Source organism: Ursus arctos, unplaced genomic scaffold, assembly GCF_023065955.2.
Source record: "Ursus arctos isolate Adak ecotype North America unplaced genomic scaffold, UrsArc2.0 scaffold_3, whole genome shotgun sequence".
Taxonomy (NCBI): Eukaryota; Metazoa; Chordata; class Mammalia; order Carnivora; family Ursidae; genus Ursus; species Ursus arctos.
In genome coordinates this window covers 42595034-42611008 of record NW_026622985.1, presented here as the reverse complement: position 1 = coordinate 42611008, position 15975 = coordinate 42595034, and the positions used below count along the sequence as shown (strand labels likewise).

The 15975-nt window shown below is 37.4% G+C and overlaps 1 protein-coding gene across 1 annotated transcript in view; it reads right to left on the bottom strand.

Annotated features, from left to right (window-relative positions):
- Positions 1-15975, bottom strand: part of SCIN (scinderin) — a 75338-nt gene that overhangs the window by 37055 nt on the left and 22308 nt on the right. The window contains exon 4 of the mRNA XM_026506654.4: positions 12373-12522. Coding sequence (XP_026362439.1) covers positions 12373-12522 — 150 coding nt within the window. The remainder of the gene's footprint in view (positions 1-12372; positions 12523-15975) is intronic.

The window sequence follows — 15975 nt, the reverse complement described above, 5'->3', positions numbered from 1 at the left end:
TCTCCTGACCTCAGTGTGTGCTTCCCTGCCTCTGAAATACCTCTATCCCATTACTGATAAATCAAAAAAAAAGGGTAACTTAATATATCAAATAGTGGGTAAAGTTATTTTAGACTGAGAGAAAACATGTCAAGTCCATGTTTGGATAAAAGGATAAAGTGAATACGAGTCTGCAAGAGAGGTTTGGTTATTTAATAATCTGGGCCAGGACTGTCCAATAGAATCTTCTGTAACTGAAATATTCCATCTCTGTCTTGTTCAATATGGTAGTCATTAGCTACCTGCAACTACTGAGCACCTGATATGTGGCTAGTGTAACATGGTAACCAGATTTTTAATTTAATTAATCTTGACTAACTTAAATCAGAATTTAAATAGCCATTTGTGTCTGACAATGCTGTATTTGACAGTGTAGCTGTAGAGGGCTCAGGGACCACTGTGGCCTTGGAGAACTCACCATGATGCAGGTCTGATCCTCAGTGTGACAGTAACATCACCATATTAGAGATTAGATTTAGAGGGTCCAACTCACAAGAAAGTCAACTCCTAAGTTATTATAATATAGAGAATAAATTTACAAGTTATTATACTATGGAAAGCTAACTTACAAGATACTATAACATGGAAAAGGCTAACTCACACATTATTAAAATACATAAGCCAGAATGCCAACTTATTAAATTAAAGCAGTTGTCTTAACTGGCTACATGTTAGAACCCTCTGGGGAGTTATGATAATGACTACTAAAGTCTGAATCTGAGCCCAAAATTCTGATTGAAGCCCTGGCACTTTTGTATTTTCAAGCCCTCTGGGCCTGGTTCTGTGATATATTCAAGTTTTTGGTGGCATCAGCTATATTAACCTGGTTCATCCATTTCAACCATCAGGACAGGTCTGCCAAGCATTTCTGATGTTCAAATAGCTTCTCAGGGAACCCCTCCCTGAACAAATTGTCATGGCCTGGCAGTCAGGACGCTGCCGCAGAGCAAATCTCAGGTAAAGATTTTACCTGCCTTTTCTGGAAATCATTAATTTTTTTTTTTTTTTTTTTGTAAGGCCACAAACCCATTTGGACATTTCTACCTGATTAGTGCTTGAATAGACACTCCCATTGTTTGCCTCTGGAGTTTCTAATCTGTATGTTTCACAATGACCATCACCCCTTTCTTCTTCACAATCCTCATTTGGTAGGATCTGGCACTCTGAGCCGGATGGACCTACTACTGGGTGACTCTGTGACCTTGTTTCCACACTTAAAATGGTCTGATAATTAATACCATTCACAAACATCATGATGATTAAGTGAAATAATGTATGTGAAGTGACTGTCACTATACCTGGCACGTTGTGAGAACTCCACAAAAGTCAGGTCTAATCCTTTCTCCACCCTTATATACATTGAATGAAACTTGCCTTGTTTAAAGGGTCATTCTCTCTCCTTGGTATGACCTTGCCAATCACTACTCTGATACTTTGCTTGATGATTTAACCACTGAACTTCTTGCCACGCACCTTCCTGTGGACTTACATTTACTTATTCACTCATTACTTGTTAATGTCTCAATCTAGTAATGTCATTAAGTAGTCTCTATGTCTTGACAGTGTACCCTTGTCAAAGTCTTATATCTTAGACTTAAAACTACAAGACGAAGACAAATCTAATATCCCTCTTCAAGCCAAACCTGAAGAATAATCTCCTTGAATCAGCAAGGGAATAATTACTAATGCTGAGAAGGAAAATAAGACAGAGTAATCTCTTCTCTTCTTTGAAGTTTCTCCACAATTGAGGTATGTAGGATGCCATTAGTCCTTGGTTATAAAGCGGATTCTCTGGTCTACCCATGTGTTTCAATCATATCTCCTCATTTAGTCCTGTACACATGACCTGATCTTGGTGAGTCAGCACACATCAGTTACAGTTTATCGATCAGTAAGGTTGATGTATGGAGTGTCTATGATATATCAGCACCATAGGAAAGAGTTGGGGCTATAATGATTAATAAGTAAGCTGTGGCCCCTGTCCTCAGTGAGCTAGCTGACTTTCAGTGCAGAGATGCTAAATAGGTTTCGCCCGTCCTTGCTAAATATGGGAGGCGGCTGGGGGAGTCTGCAGGGAGATTCTGAGGTTGCTTCCAAATTCAGTGAGGAAGTTTAACATGATCTGCCAGTTATTACACTCATGGACAGGTAGAGGAAGTGGGAGGACACATTCCATTTGTTTTCAACCCTAAATACATGAAAATAGCGTTAAGGATTCTCAAATTCAGGGATGTGTAGAGAGTGTATCTTGTCCAGAGAGGAGCACCCTCCTTCTCTCAAGACTGGCTCTCTAACATAATGCCTCTGGGCCTCTCCCCTCATCACTTACTGCTCATTTTCACCAACTTTGGAGATTACCAGAAGAAAACTACTATTGGTTGGGTGAGGGGAGGAATGGAGAAGAAGAAACTGCCTTTCTTCTCCAGGTTCTTCTTTTGAGGTGACAAGAAGACGCAGACCTTCATACACATATGTACGTATTTACACAGATTTATTTCATTTTATCTCCTTCTATCGCTTTAGGGAGGGGTAAGCAAACCTGATTTATAAATTCCCTTTAATTGGATTAAGCCAAGTTTTATGGCAGGAGAGTTATGAAAACTTGCTCTCCATCTACATAATTCAGAAAATTTCCCAACACGAAAATTTAACCGCGCAAACTCAAAATGGCTTTCATATACACTGGAAGGTGCTTGAAAAATATTTCCATACTTTCTATACTCACATTAAAAAATGTATTTTCCTTCCAAGAAAATGTCTACCCCAATTACCCTGTATTACCCTCTATAGTCGGGATGAAAGGTTTTATGCCAACAGTGAGAGATATGAAACAAAGGGACAAGCCAGGCTGAGTACAAACATTACTAAAGGTATTATGATATGGCATACAGAAAATAGGTATGATCGTCAAAAGCATGTGGCATAATTCTTGAAGTTCTAAGATAACTTCACAGCAGATGGGATTCCCATCTCTCTGTATGTTTAAGATGGTTGCGCTGTAATAAAGACTGCCTGGGGAGTCGCCACTCTCCCATCCCCATTTTCCCTTGAGCAAGCTAGGCAACTTCTCCATGACTGACTTCCTTCATCTGGAAAATGAGGATATACGGACCCCATCAATGCTCTGCCCACCTCACCTTGGTCTACCTCAGAGGTCATCTGGGAATAATTTCTTCAAGGTCTGATGGGCTTATCTGGCCACCGAGCTGTACTGTATCCACACACAGGGAAGGCTGGAAATCTGGGGAGTTAACACCCAAGGAGTGACCCTCAACCCATGAAGGATGAGAATTACTGGCTAAATCCTACAGCAACCTCAACCACCTGTGGGCTGATTCTGAAAGGGTGTTCGAGAGTTTCTCATAGGCACTAATCCCCAGTGCCCCATAGCAGTAAACTACTTATTTACAAAGTGTTGCCTCACTTTACTCCTATTTGCTGCTTCCAGGATCATCTTCCAAACAAACACCTGCCCCCCAAGTCCTTGTTGGCTTTTGGAGGAACACAAACCAAGACAGGGGGTAACAGATGTATCCACTTCCTGGGGCTGGGGTAAGAACTAAATGAGCTCATTCTTGTAAAGCCCAGAGAAGAATGCCCGTCACATGGTAGGCACTGGCTGGTTGCCATGACAGTGGCTGTTGTTACCGCCTCTACGGCAAAAAACAAAACAAACAAAAAACAACTATCACAAAATTTTTCTTAGGTGATGGAATTTCTGGTTTAATGATAAGTACTTGTATGATATAAAGAAAGTGCAACTAGGAAGATTAAAGGAACACAAGGAAAATTCAGCCTGCCAGTGAGCCACTTGCCTTTACCCCTGCAGGACAGCAAGATGAGAGAAATTAAGTCACCACATGGCAATAGAGCTTCACGACAGTGAATACCACAGCAACTGATATTTAATTGTAGTGCATCTGCTGCTTGCTTTGAAATGGTTTCGGTTGACATATTTGTCTTGTCCACATGCACTCTGTCAGACTTCATTAAAATCTATACTCAGTTTTGGTTTGCTTTTTAGTTGCCAGCATTCATTGAAATTGAGCACTGATACTTAATTTCTCCACTATGCATGGCATAAGACTTCATTTCCCCATATATTTGCATGGCTCTTGTTTGTCTGCGTGCGGGTACTTAAATATTTTAATATTTTTTAACAGTATGTTAGTACTTTTTTCCTGCTTAGTAGAATGTTATACACAGAACTGAGGATAGCCTCTTGGTTTCCCCTGAAAATATACTGTATTTACGTGAACGAACCATGCTTTCCTGACAAAGTCACCTTAAAATCATTTTTATAAATAAATATGTATATGCGTATTTATAGAGATTACACATATATGTTTATATACTCACACACATATATTCACATCTATATATCGGGATAAGATGAAATTGTCCTAAAATTCCTGAAAGAAAATATACTTTTACTGTTAGTTCTTTTATTATACAGTATCACTAATATTATAACAAACACGAGGAATAATAAAAGAAAATGAAACCTGCCATTCTAGTTTAATGTTTATATTAGTTTATCAATTCCAATATGGACTTTGTGGGGACAAAGATCTATCCTTCTATATAGTCCATCTGTCCTAGAATTGTACTATCTATCTTATATACAGGTCTTATCACACTATTCCCTCACTTCAGCCACAAACTAAAGGAAAAATTACCGCATTCAGAAATGACTGCCAAGTGGTATTAATTTGGGCTCATTAAATAAAAGTGACACCTGATCAGTAAGGTCGCAAGTCTTCGTGTTGAACTTTGGTGTGACAAAGGGGAAATTATTTGAAATACTATATCGCAGCATATGGTTAACTATACTGCTACTGTATTTCTTATCTTTGCTCAGAATATTTCAACTTCCTGGGATGCCTGGGTGGCTCAGACAGTTGACCACCCGATTACTGGTTTCAGCTCGGGTCACAATCTCAGGGTCCTGGGATGAAGCCGCACATCAGGCTCCATGCTCAGTGGGGAGTCAGCTTGAGATTCATCCTCTCCCTCTGCCCCTCCCCCCACTCATGCACGTGTGTGCGGGCTCTCTCTCTCTCTCTCAAATAAATAAATCTTAAAAAAAAAAAAAAAGAATATTTCAACTTCCCCCACTCGATGAACTGGCAAGGAACAAAATGAGTACCTGAATTAAATACTAGAAATACAAATAAAAGATTCAATAAAATAAATGACAACGATGAATGCTGCCTCAAACAGTGCCTAGCATGTAGTGAACTATCAGTAAATGGTAGATAAAATTAGCTATACCACAAAAAAGAAAAGAGCTATAGCAACCACAGTGGTCTTGAAAGCATTATAACCCTGTGGCATGTGCTACTTGTCACTGTAATTCTTTGGATTTTGAGAATCCTGGTTGTAAAACAAAATGGAGAAAATGATTTAATTATAATACAACAGAGAGAAGGAAAGATTCCTATTTTCTGATCCTCCAATACTTTCTAGGCAGGACTAAACTAGAGAGAGTGGCAAATAGTTTGAATCCTTTTAACTTAAAAGTCTTTGAATGGGTAAGCCCATAAATGGACCTCTTCTCTCTCTATGGCTGGCATAATAACGTTATTTCAGACAATGAATACTGATGAGCACCTATGTCCCAGATACCACGCTCCAAGAATGGGAAATTACAAATTAAGACATTGTTCAATTTCCCAAGAATTTACAAAAAGACCCTGGCAAATAAAGGAGGGATAAACAAGGAAGATAAAGCTACTCGGACAGCACACAGGAGAAGTGTTTTCTCTGACAAAATCTTTGTCCCTTAGTGTCAAAGTGTTTACTGTGTCTATTGACCGAATTAATATCTCAAGCTACTCAAATTTCTGCCCTTACGAAGTACAGAGTTGTGACTAACAATGAAATCAATAAGAAGGCAACAGAAAAGAGTTTACTGAGTGATTTGTACGTGTGTGTGTGGCTATTACAAACCTACAAAACAACCCTAGGTCTTACATTTACCCCAGGTCTCACAATACCCATGGTTGCTCCCAGATGCTAAAAAGCAATGTGATTTTTATTCTTGTGTTATTTTCTATAAATTTTTAGACCCGTTAAAAAATACTGTATACTCATTGCTCCAAAATGGTCATGAGGGGGATTTTCAAAACAGCTCTCCATTTCTATTTTTGGAACTTCTAAGATTCATTTGATATTATTCTACAAGAAATGGGGATTGATTTATCTAATCAAAGATTATCCCCAGAAAATAGTCTCTCCCACTCGCTATAGCATCATGGTCAAAATGATCATCTTGGTTTAGCATACAATAATATTTAAGTTAAAAGATTAAAATGCAATCCCATGTAAATCCAATGAACCCAAGATTATGCTGTGAAACAAACATTTCCACAAAGAAACGTTAAAGAATGTTGACAGACTTCTAAATTTTCAAATTCCAATTTCTTTCTTTCTTAATCTTACTTTACATGATGAAGTATGACTATTTCAATGCTTAGGTTATTAAATGTTCAAAATCACTTCTGGTTTGACTCTTCTGTAAATGTAAATTATATGAGAACTTGGGAAGCATTAGTAATGTGCACAGCCTTTTGATGTTAAGTTTGGGGGAAGAATAAGACAAATATATTAGGTGATTTCAAAAATGAAGCTCTACACTTTTGTAGTTCCTTGGAGTCCATGGGGCATGTTCACTTTTAATCTAGCGATGAGAAGGGGCAGCACCGGGACTGTGGGTCAGCCAAGTAAAATGGTCAAGACCAGTGGACAGCACTGTTGTGTGCTAGACAGCGAGAGAAGTGGGTTTTTGTGGTCGCTGGACACTAAGTGGGGCGGTGACCCGACCTGGGAGGGACGATTCTACAGATACGGGTATCCAACTACAGCTCTGGCGAGCACGCATTTTTATCATAGAATGAAAAGTTTTCGACACCAGTTACCCATTTCTTACTGTGCTACATGCTTTCACCTGGAGTACATGCAGCCTAATCTGTGGGAAGGTATTGCAGTAAATATAAATAAGCCCAAGATTCAGTTACGACTTTCCAAAAGGTTAGTTGTAACTATCCGCCCGCAGATAGAAGACTAGCAGAATATATGAATTGTCCTTATCTCCACACCAACTGCTCTTATATAAATGCAGTTGATTTTAAAGCAATCGATAGTATGGCTCTTTTTTTTTTAATCTTCACCAACACTATTATCTAAAAAATAGGAAAGTTTTTTAAGAGGTCCTACTATCCTCTAGAAAACAGAGAAACAAATGTAATGGGTTTCTGGTACCATGTAGCTCACAGTTAATTGTATCAATTATTCAAATATGAATGAGCAATGAGTTAGAGCTGTAAAGGTGACACAGATATAAAGGAAGTGTAGTACCTTCTCTCAAGGAACTTGGCATGGCAGCGATAACATATAAATTTTATTTTATTTATTTTTTTATTAAAGATTTTTATTTATTATTTATTTGAGGGAGAGAGAGAGCACAAGCAAGGGGAGGGACAGAGGGAGAGGAAGAACCAAACTCCCTGATGAGCAGGGAGCCTGATGTGGGGCTCAATCCTAGGACCCTGGGATCACGACCTGAGCCGAAGGCAGATGCTTAACTGACTGAGCCACCCAGGTGCCCCAAAACATAAATTTTATTTTTAGCCTAAATAGACATCTCTAAAGAGTAATTTAAAAAATATTTTTGCTATTCAACTCTAGATTTTACTTACAAGATACCCAGATAGACACATCATACATATCCAATCAACTTGCCAAGAGAATGACTAAAAGGATTATTTTATTTTCAAGGTGTCCATTATGACTTATAATAAGATGAATACAAGTCCTATGTTGGGAGATCCTTTGGGGGTTAATCTAGCCAAATGCTATTATCATACAGTCTAAAATACACGAATTTCATCGTGAGAAGGCTTTCAATAATGGTGGTATCCCAACTAAGCTTTCTGGTGTTTGTGGATCCTCACGATCTGCTCCCACTTTCTCCGTCTGGATCTAGTGTGTGCTTATCTCAATCAGACGATAAAATAAGCAGTTTCTGAGCTTCGTTGGGAACCAACCCAGTGCTCAATAAGCACTTATTAACTGAGATGTAACATGATATTCCAACTTTCCTTCCATTTTTTTTTCTTTTTGTCCAGATTCCTAAACAATGATTGTGCATGACTTTCCAGGCAGCCTTAGTGTTTTTATAAAAGCGAGAAAGCTAACAACAGTTCAGCAATATAGCATTTGCTTACAAACTCCCTGTAATATTTTTACTCCCTTTTTTGCCATCTCCCTGCGGGCAGTGGATTATTAACTTCCATGACTAGCCAGGTCCAACTGCCTCCTCTTCCTCACTTGTATCCCTCCTCCTCATTCTGCGGGTTAATTCTCTCCTCCAAGTTCTGCTGCTGCCATTCTCTGGGCCTGGAATGCCTTTCCTCTCCCCCCGCCCCTCTGTTGGCTCTGTACCCACCTCCTCTGTGCAGGGCCGACCGTTCCCAACCTTGGCCGTCTGCATTGCTCATTGGACCCTGGACTGACATCATTCTGTGTACATGTGAAACCATGCCCGTGTGCAGATAGCAAGGGCACAGAGCCTGTGTGTTATCAACTGACCTGGGTACTTCCTCACCTACAGAATCAAATGATGGGGTCCTGAAAGAACCCAGGCCGTAGAGGCCATCTACTTAGGGACGTGGTGTTGGGGGAGGATTCCAGTCCCTCCTTTACAATACGCCTATCCAGATTTCTGGTCACCTGCCTACCCCAGTCCTTCAGCCTCTCCATGCCCTGAGTGTCCCAAACGGTCTCTACCTTCCAAGACCTGAGGCCCGTGGGAAATCCTAGCCTCACCAGAAGTATAGAATGCAGCATCAGCACGGAGCCTGGTGTCAGGGCTGCCCCTAGCTGCCTTTCACCCTGACCTATGGTCCAAGCCCTGCGGAATGGTGCCCCCAGAAACCCAGAATCTGCTAGCCTAAATCACAACAATAAATCCCGACTTTGGCATCCTGTGGAAAAAAAACACTTATGAAGTCTATAATAATTGTAAATGCTAGTGTAGGAAGTTTTTGAAGATAAATAACTTTAAAAGAGTCTTATTAAAAATGAATCACCTAAAATGACAGTTTTAAAAGATATTTTGAGAGAATTTTAGATTTTTGGAGTCCTTCTCTAGTAATATCAACTGTCGCATTAGAGTCTCAGAAAAAGAAATGACATTCTATTGTCTTCAACAAGGAAATCTTTTGTGTATGTGTAATAGAAATGACTTGGGATAACTTCAAAGTCTTTGTGCCCCTTCTAAGATAAATACTTTCTAATGCATAAAATTATATTGGAATACAGCTATCAAAATGTATTTTCTAAATGTGATAAAGTACCATATGAGCTTCTTCATTTACTCATTATATAATATTATTGAACAGCAGGTCTAATAGCTACCATAACTACCAAGAAGTGATGAAGACAAATAACTTTTAAAGTTATCTATAAATAACTATAATGTGATCTGAAAAGTCACGGATTCTGCTCATGCTACTGGTTTATCAACTATATTCACAACCGGAGAAAATTTTCATTAAAAGTTAGTGAAAATAAAGTAATTTTTTCCAAACAAGTTCATGACCTCTTTGAATTTTATCATTTTGGGTACAATACTAAGAAAGCCTAGAAAGTCAAACCAGTTTATTATAAGTACATAATTAATTCATCAAACAACTATTTAAATAATTATTTAACCAGGCTACAAAACATTTGTGAAAACAAAGAGCCCAACAAATGCTTTTTAAAAGAAAGAAAAGTGAAAAGTCATTGTGTAAATGAGAGCTGTCAAATAAAATGCACTATACACTGAATGCTCTGAAAAGAAAGCAAGGTAGGGGGGCGCCTGGGTGGCACAGCGGTTAAGCGCCTGCCTTCGGCTCAGGGCGTGATCCCGGCGTTATGCGATCGAGCCCCACATCAGGCTCCTCTGCTATGAGCCTGCTTCTTCCTCTCCCACTCCCCCTGCTTGTGTTCCCTCTCTCGCTGGCTGTCTCTATCTCTGTCAAATAAGTAAATAAATTCTTTAAAAAAAAAAAAAAAAGCAAGGTAGGTGCTTCCTAGAATATTTTAAAAACCAAAAAATGATAATCCCCTAACACATAAACATCACATTTGACATTAAGGATTATGTCCCTTATCTCTATCACTAATATTTTTAAATTAAAATTATATTTTAAAAATTTTTCTCTTCAGGTTTACATTTTCTTTTTATCTTTAACAGTGTAATGTAGTAATTAAAGTATTAATTTACTGCTTAACCTTTTTTTCCTCAAAACTCTAAATGAAATCCAATAAGCAAGCAAATGTATACATGCACAGTTTGGGCCCTCAGCCTGTGGCTTCACTTCCTGGTACAGACTACAGACTATGTGGTAATGAAACACAGAAACTGCCCAAGAGACAAGGTGGGATCACAGACCATCGGAAACTAAAGGGACCATAGAAGCCATTTCGTCTAACCCTGAGACAACAGAGGTTAAGGGACTTACTTGGGACCCAAGATGACAGAAGAGAAGCTAGTCTGATAGTTAACAGAGCACCCCCTTCACTACTCCACCAGGACAAATCTTGGTCCTGGGTCCACTCACAGCAAAGCACAGTTATTGAAACAAGACATTACAATCAATTAGAAATACATCTTATTTATAGATTTTTACTTCCAAATATGAAATCTGGAAGACTTAAATGATTACATTTCTAGAACAGAGGCCTTGAAAGAATATTAAAAGTTCAAGAAATTGTTTTGAATAGTTTTCGAGGTCTAATTTATTAGCAATGTCATTATGACTACTGAAAACCCAGTTAATCCCTAATTTTACTTTGTTTTTTTTTAGTTGGCCTTTCCCCCCAATTATAAAAGGAAAACACATGAAAAAATAAAAAATAATAATAAAAGGAATATACACCTATTGTAATAAATTTTGAAAATGCAAGGACAAATAAAAAAATAATGAGGGCCATATCCCAAAAGTCAAAGACAATATTGGTAATATTGGCAATATTTCATATTTCTTCCCAGATATATATGTATATACAAATATATAGCTATATACCTACATATAAACTTATACATTAAGATATTATTGTATATAAAATTTTATATCCTGCCTTTTCTCTCAGCATTTGACCATGAACATTTTCCCACTGAATAAAAGACATTTTTAAAACATCATTAACATGAAAGTCTGTGTTCGGTAGTTATTAAAATAATAAAGTTTAAAGACATTATGACAATAAAATTATTCCATATAATTTTTGATCACTGGACTATGTAGGCTATTATTACATCAAGTAACTAATGCATGAAACTGCTCTAAATCAAAATTATTAAAAACATGTTTACAAGACAGTTGTTAGAAAAACTTGAGTGCAGATAGCTAACGTTATTGAGGAAAATGTGTACTATTCCAAGAAATAAAGACTCACAGAGATACCACCTGCTACTATTAAACGCAGGAAGATTCAAAATGGTATTATTACAACAGTAAATCTTGATAGGGTTCTGCGAATTCATGAGGGAACAAACATTGGTACAAACATTTAGTGCCTGACATACCATAGGGGTTCAATAAATATTGTGGAACAAACTTATGGGAATCAATGTATCAACATGTATCAAGACACCTGAATATGATTATACCCTTGACTCATAATCTTAAGGGAAAATACAAAATATACATACTTAGGCACTCACTGCAGTTTTCTTAAAGGGGAAAAACTGGTCACAACTAAATGTCCAAGACTGCTATAATTGTTAAGTAAATAATAAAGGTATAAAGAGCCGTGGAGATAATTTTTAAATTAATTCAACAACTATACTAAAATCATAAGGGTCTTGCCAAGAATTCTTAGTTTAAAATGATTAAAATATTTAAAATATTGGTATATTTTTTCTCTTGGAATAAGATTTTATTTCATCCTTTTAATAAAGTAATGAATGCTAAAATTGAAGACTACCATGGCATTAATATATATATATTCAGAATCCCACATGAATAAACTATTATTTTCCTTCCAAAATACATTCTTACAGTCAATGCCGAAGTGTTACCCATCTGTCCGCCTATACAACAGAAGATGGAATCAGATCTTCCTCTGGTAGTCATACCAATGGTGAAAGAAAAGAGTCATGACTCCATTTTCTCTGTATCATGACTTAGATAACCCTGGTGTTTTCTCTTACCTAATCTTAGCCTAGGCCCAGTATTAGAGAATTTGTTAAAACTAACAGACACATACACACACACACACACACACACACACACACCACTTACAGTAGGTAAACCTTTAAAAACAACACAATCACAATACCTTTCCGAGCTCTGATGGCTCACTTCCTTCTTCTACCACAATTAGTTGAGATCTTCCTTTTCTTTCGTTGTCCCGAATGCCAATGGCAACCTGGTTTGCCTTCAGACGTTCATATTTGTTGCACGAGGAACCACACCATTGGTAAATTTCCTAAAAGAAAGAGACAGATCTTTTGACCCAGAAATATGTGGAGAACATTTAGCCCTGTTGTAATACTTACTGTAAGTATTAGGAAAAAACAAAAAGATATAAAAAATAAAATGGAAGTTATATATTCTTGAGGTATATATAATTTTACATACTTTTTTTTTTTTTAAGATTTTATTTATTTATTTGACAGAGAGAGAGACAGCCAGCAAGAGCGGGAACACAAGCAGGGGGAGTGGGAGAGGAAGAAGCAAGCTCCCAGCAGAACAGGAAGCCCGATGCAGGGCTCGATTCCAGGACCCTGGGATCACGCCCTGGGCCAAAGGCAGACGCTTGACAACTGAGCCACCCAGGCGCCCCTAATTTTACATTCTTATACCTCATTCTGTATCCTGTTGCTTTCAGTTAGCATTATAAAGTAGCCATTTTTTAAACATGGAAAATATAAGTATATATCTCACCATGCTTTGTGTATATCCACTAATTACAATTTATGAAACTTGTATTACCTAAATATAAAATAATAATTTTATCATATTTCAGAAAGGTAATAAAGAATCTGTTTAGTAATGTGCTCTTGATGATTATAAAATTGATCAAATGCTTTTGTAAAGCAATTTAATGAATCTTATCAAAAGCCATAAAAAGAATTAAAACCTTTGACCCAGTAATATCACTATCTGGAATTCATCCTAATAAATTATTCATAAAGATTAGGAAGAAACCATATGTACAAGGGTTTTTATTGCTATATAATTATACTAGTTAGGCATTGAGAAGACATTAAATGTTCTATAATAGGATAATAGCTTTATATAATTATGATATAGAGAAAAAACAGATACTTAACATCAAAGTTATATTTTAACATAGAAATTTATAAAAATACATATAGAATGAAAGTTTGATGTATTCTAAAGTCAACAGATTATATTAGCTGCTACTTAGATTAAAATATTGTATATTTTAGACTTGGGTACAGTGTTCAAAAGATATAGATACAAATGTAAACTAATAATAAAATATCATTTTCTCCATTAAGTGTGGTTTTAATGAAAGAAAGAAAAATTTAATGGTGCCTAGGCTTGGTGGGGGAGTGGGAATAGGCATTATCACATTCTATTTGGGTTGTATAAACTGAGTCTTTTTCTGAGGGAAGTTTGGGATCGTATCAAAAAATTACACGTGCTTTTAGGTCAGGAAATTCTATTTCTAGGAATCCATACTAGTCAAATATGGTTTAAAAAAACAAAGAAACAAAACAAAAACCCCACAAATGTCCATCAGTAGGTCAATGGCTGTTTAAATGTTGTTATATGGAGATTGCAGACTATTCTTCAATGCCTGAAAACTGAGAAAAGTGTTTAAATACCGACACAGAAAATCATTCAAGGTACACCATCGAGAATAAAATAAAGCTACAGAATAATACAGTTCCATTTAAGTGGAAACAGAAACATAAGTTCCATTTCTGTATTTGCAAAAAAAGATTTTTAAAGATACACAGTTTTAACAGATGGAGAGAGGCATATATACACAGAAAGAGAGCCTTCAATTTTTATCTGATAGTTTTTTTTTCTTTTTTTTTTAATGTCACATTTATTAAGTGCCCGTGATGAGCTATGTGGGGATAGAGAGAAGAGTAAGAGAAAGCTGGCAAGGAGAGACTGACATGTAGACATCCAATGATAATAATGTATTTGCTCTACACTTGCTTTCAAAATGCTTCCACACACAGTGCGTGCAGTCCGTCTTGGAGAGGTGGTTAGCGTAGTGGTTAAATGTGAAGGAGACAGACCCAGGCTGCAACTTAATGACTATACGACCTTGTGTTTGCAATGTTTAAAAGAGCACATCAATTAACAACAGCAAAATAAAAGAGCACCCAAGCATCCATAGAGAGAATGGCTCTTTTCTCTGATGATAAAACATTTCCAGTCCAGAGTCATTTCTTCATTCACAGGTAGTTTACTGATGGCCCAAAATGGGCTCTCTTCCAGGCCCTGGAGGCCCAGCTTTGAATCACACAGGCCTGGGGTAGACTCTCTGGCCCCTCACCCCCGCCCCAGGTTCCTGATTCACTTATTCCATATTCCTCTTTGAGAATAAAATATATGTTTTAGAAATTCAAGTCTTTATAAGAAGTAAAATAAAAAGGACTATGCCTTGCAACTCCTTTCACTCTAGAATCTGAACTAGTCTACGTGGTCAAGGGGCATTTCTTTTCCATTTTTAGAAGAATGCTAACAGCACTGCTGCTGTTTCCTCTCTAATTTCTTTTCTACATCTGGGCATCTGACTATGAGACTCACATTTGGTCAATTTGAATACTATGCCCATGTTCAGCAATTACAAAGAGCGAAAACAAATGGACCCCAACGATTAGTCAATGCCGATCACTGTGCATTAAAATCAGGTTGTGGCACAGAAAAGTGATTTTTAAAAATACAGAAAGCTGAGCACTACCCTTAGGGACAGTCAGGTGTGTTCTGAGCAGCGCTGTTTTTTGAATGCTCCCTGGATGATTCTAGCATTCAACTCAGGATGAGAACCCCTGATGGCGGCCTTGAGCACAGCGCAGTTGGCAGGCATTCGCAGAGAATCTTCAACATCTAATTACCCAGGGCAGCCCAGCACACTCCTCTGCTAGGTACAGCTAGGCTCTTGGCTCAGACATCTGTCCTATCTTATCCCGTGAGATTTTGCCAATGATTCTTTTCTCAGTGGGTCTGAGAAAGCAAACTTCTAATATTTACATTACAGCGAAATACAGGAAATAGATCAGAAGATTAGATCTCTAGCTTTCTCACTTATTAGCAACTTTCACTACTGACTTGCTCTACATTTATGTAACTGTCCAACAGATGTTAATGTTCTCCATATAAGTGACCTCTCACCAACTTCAAAAAGATTATATAAAATCACACTAAATTTTATTAGCTTCTGTAAAGTATTATGAAAGCTTGGTAAAGTGTGTTTAGAAGGAACTGTAGATAATAATTTGACTAACATAATTATTATTTAATGTAGATTTTACAGTATTCCATGGATCCCCAAATATTTTCTATGATATTAGCTTGGGTTGGGAGTTTTTATGTGCAGTATCAGTTCACAGATAAATTTAGTGGTAGAAAATATTCCTCACCATCACTGACAGACCTCAGTTTCTACTTCTAAAATAGCGAAAAGAGCAAAGCCGGAGATATCACAATCCGTGATTTCAAGATAGACTACAAAGCTACAGTAATCAAAATAGCATGGTGCAGGTGCAAAAACAGACACGTAGGACAGAATAGAGAGCCCAGAAATAAACCCATGCTTATATAGTCAATAATCTATGACAAAAGAGGCAAGAAGATGCATTGGGGAAAAGACAGTCTCTTCAATGTGTTGGAAAGACTGGATAGCTACATGCAAAAGAGTAAAACTGGACTACTTTCTTACACCATACACAAA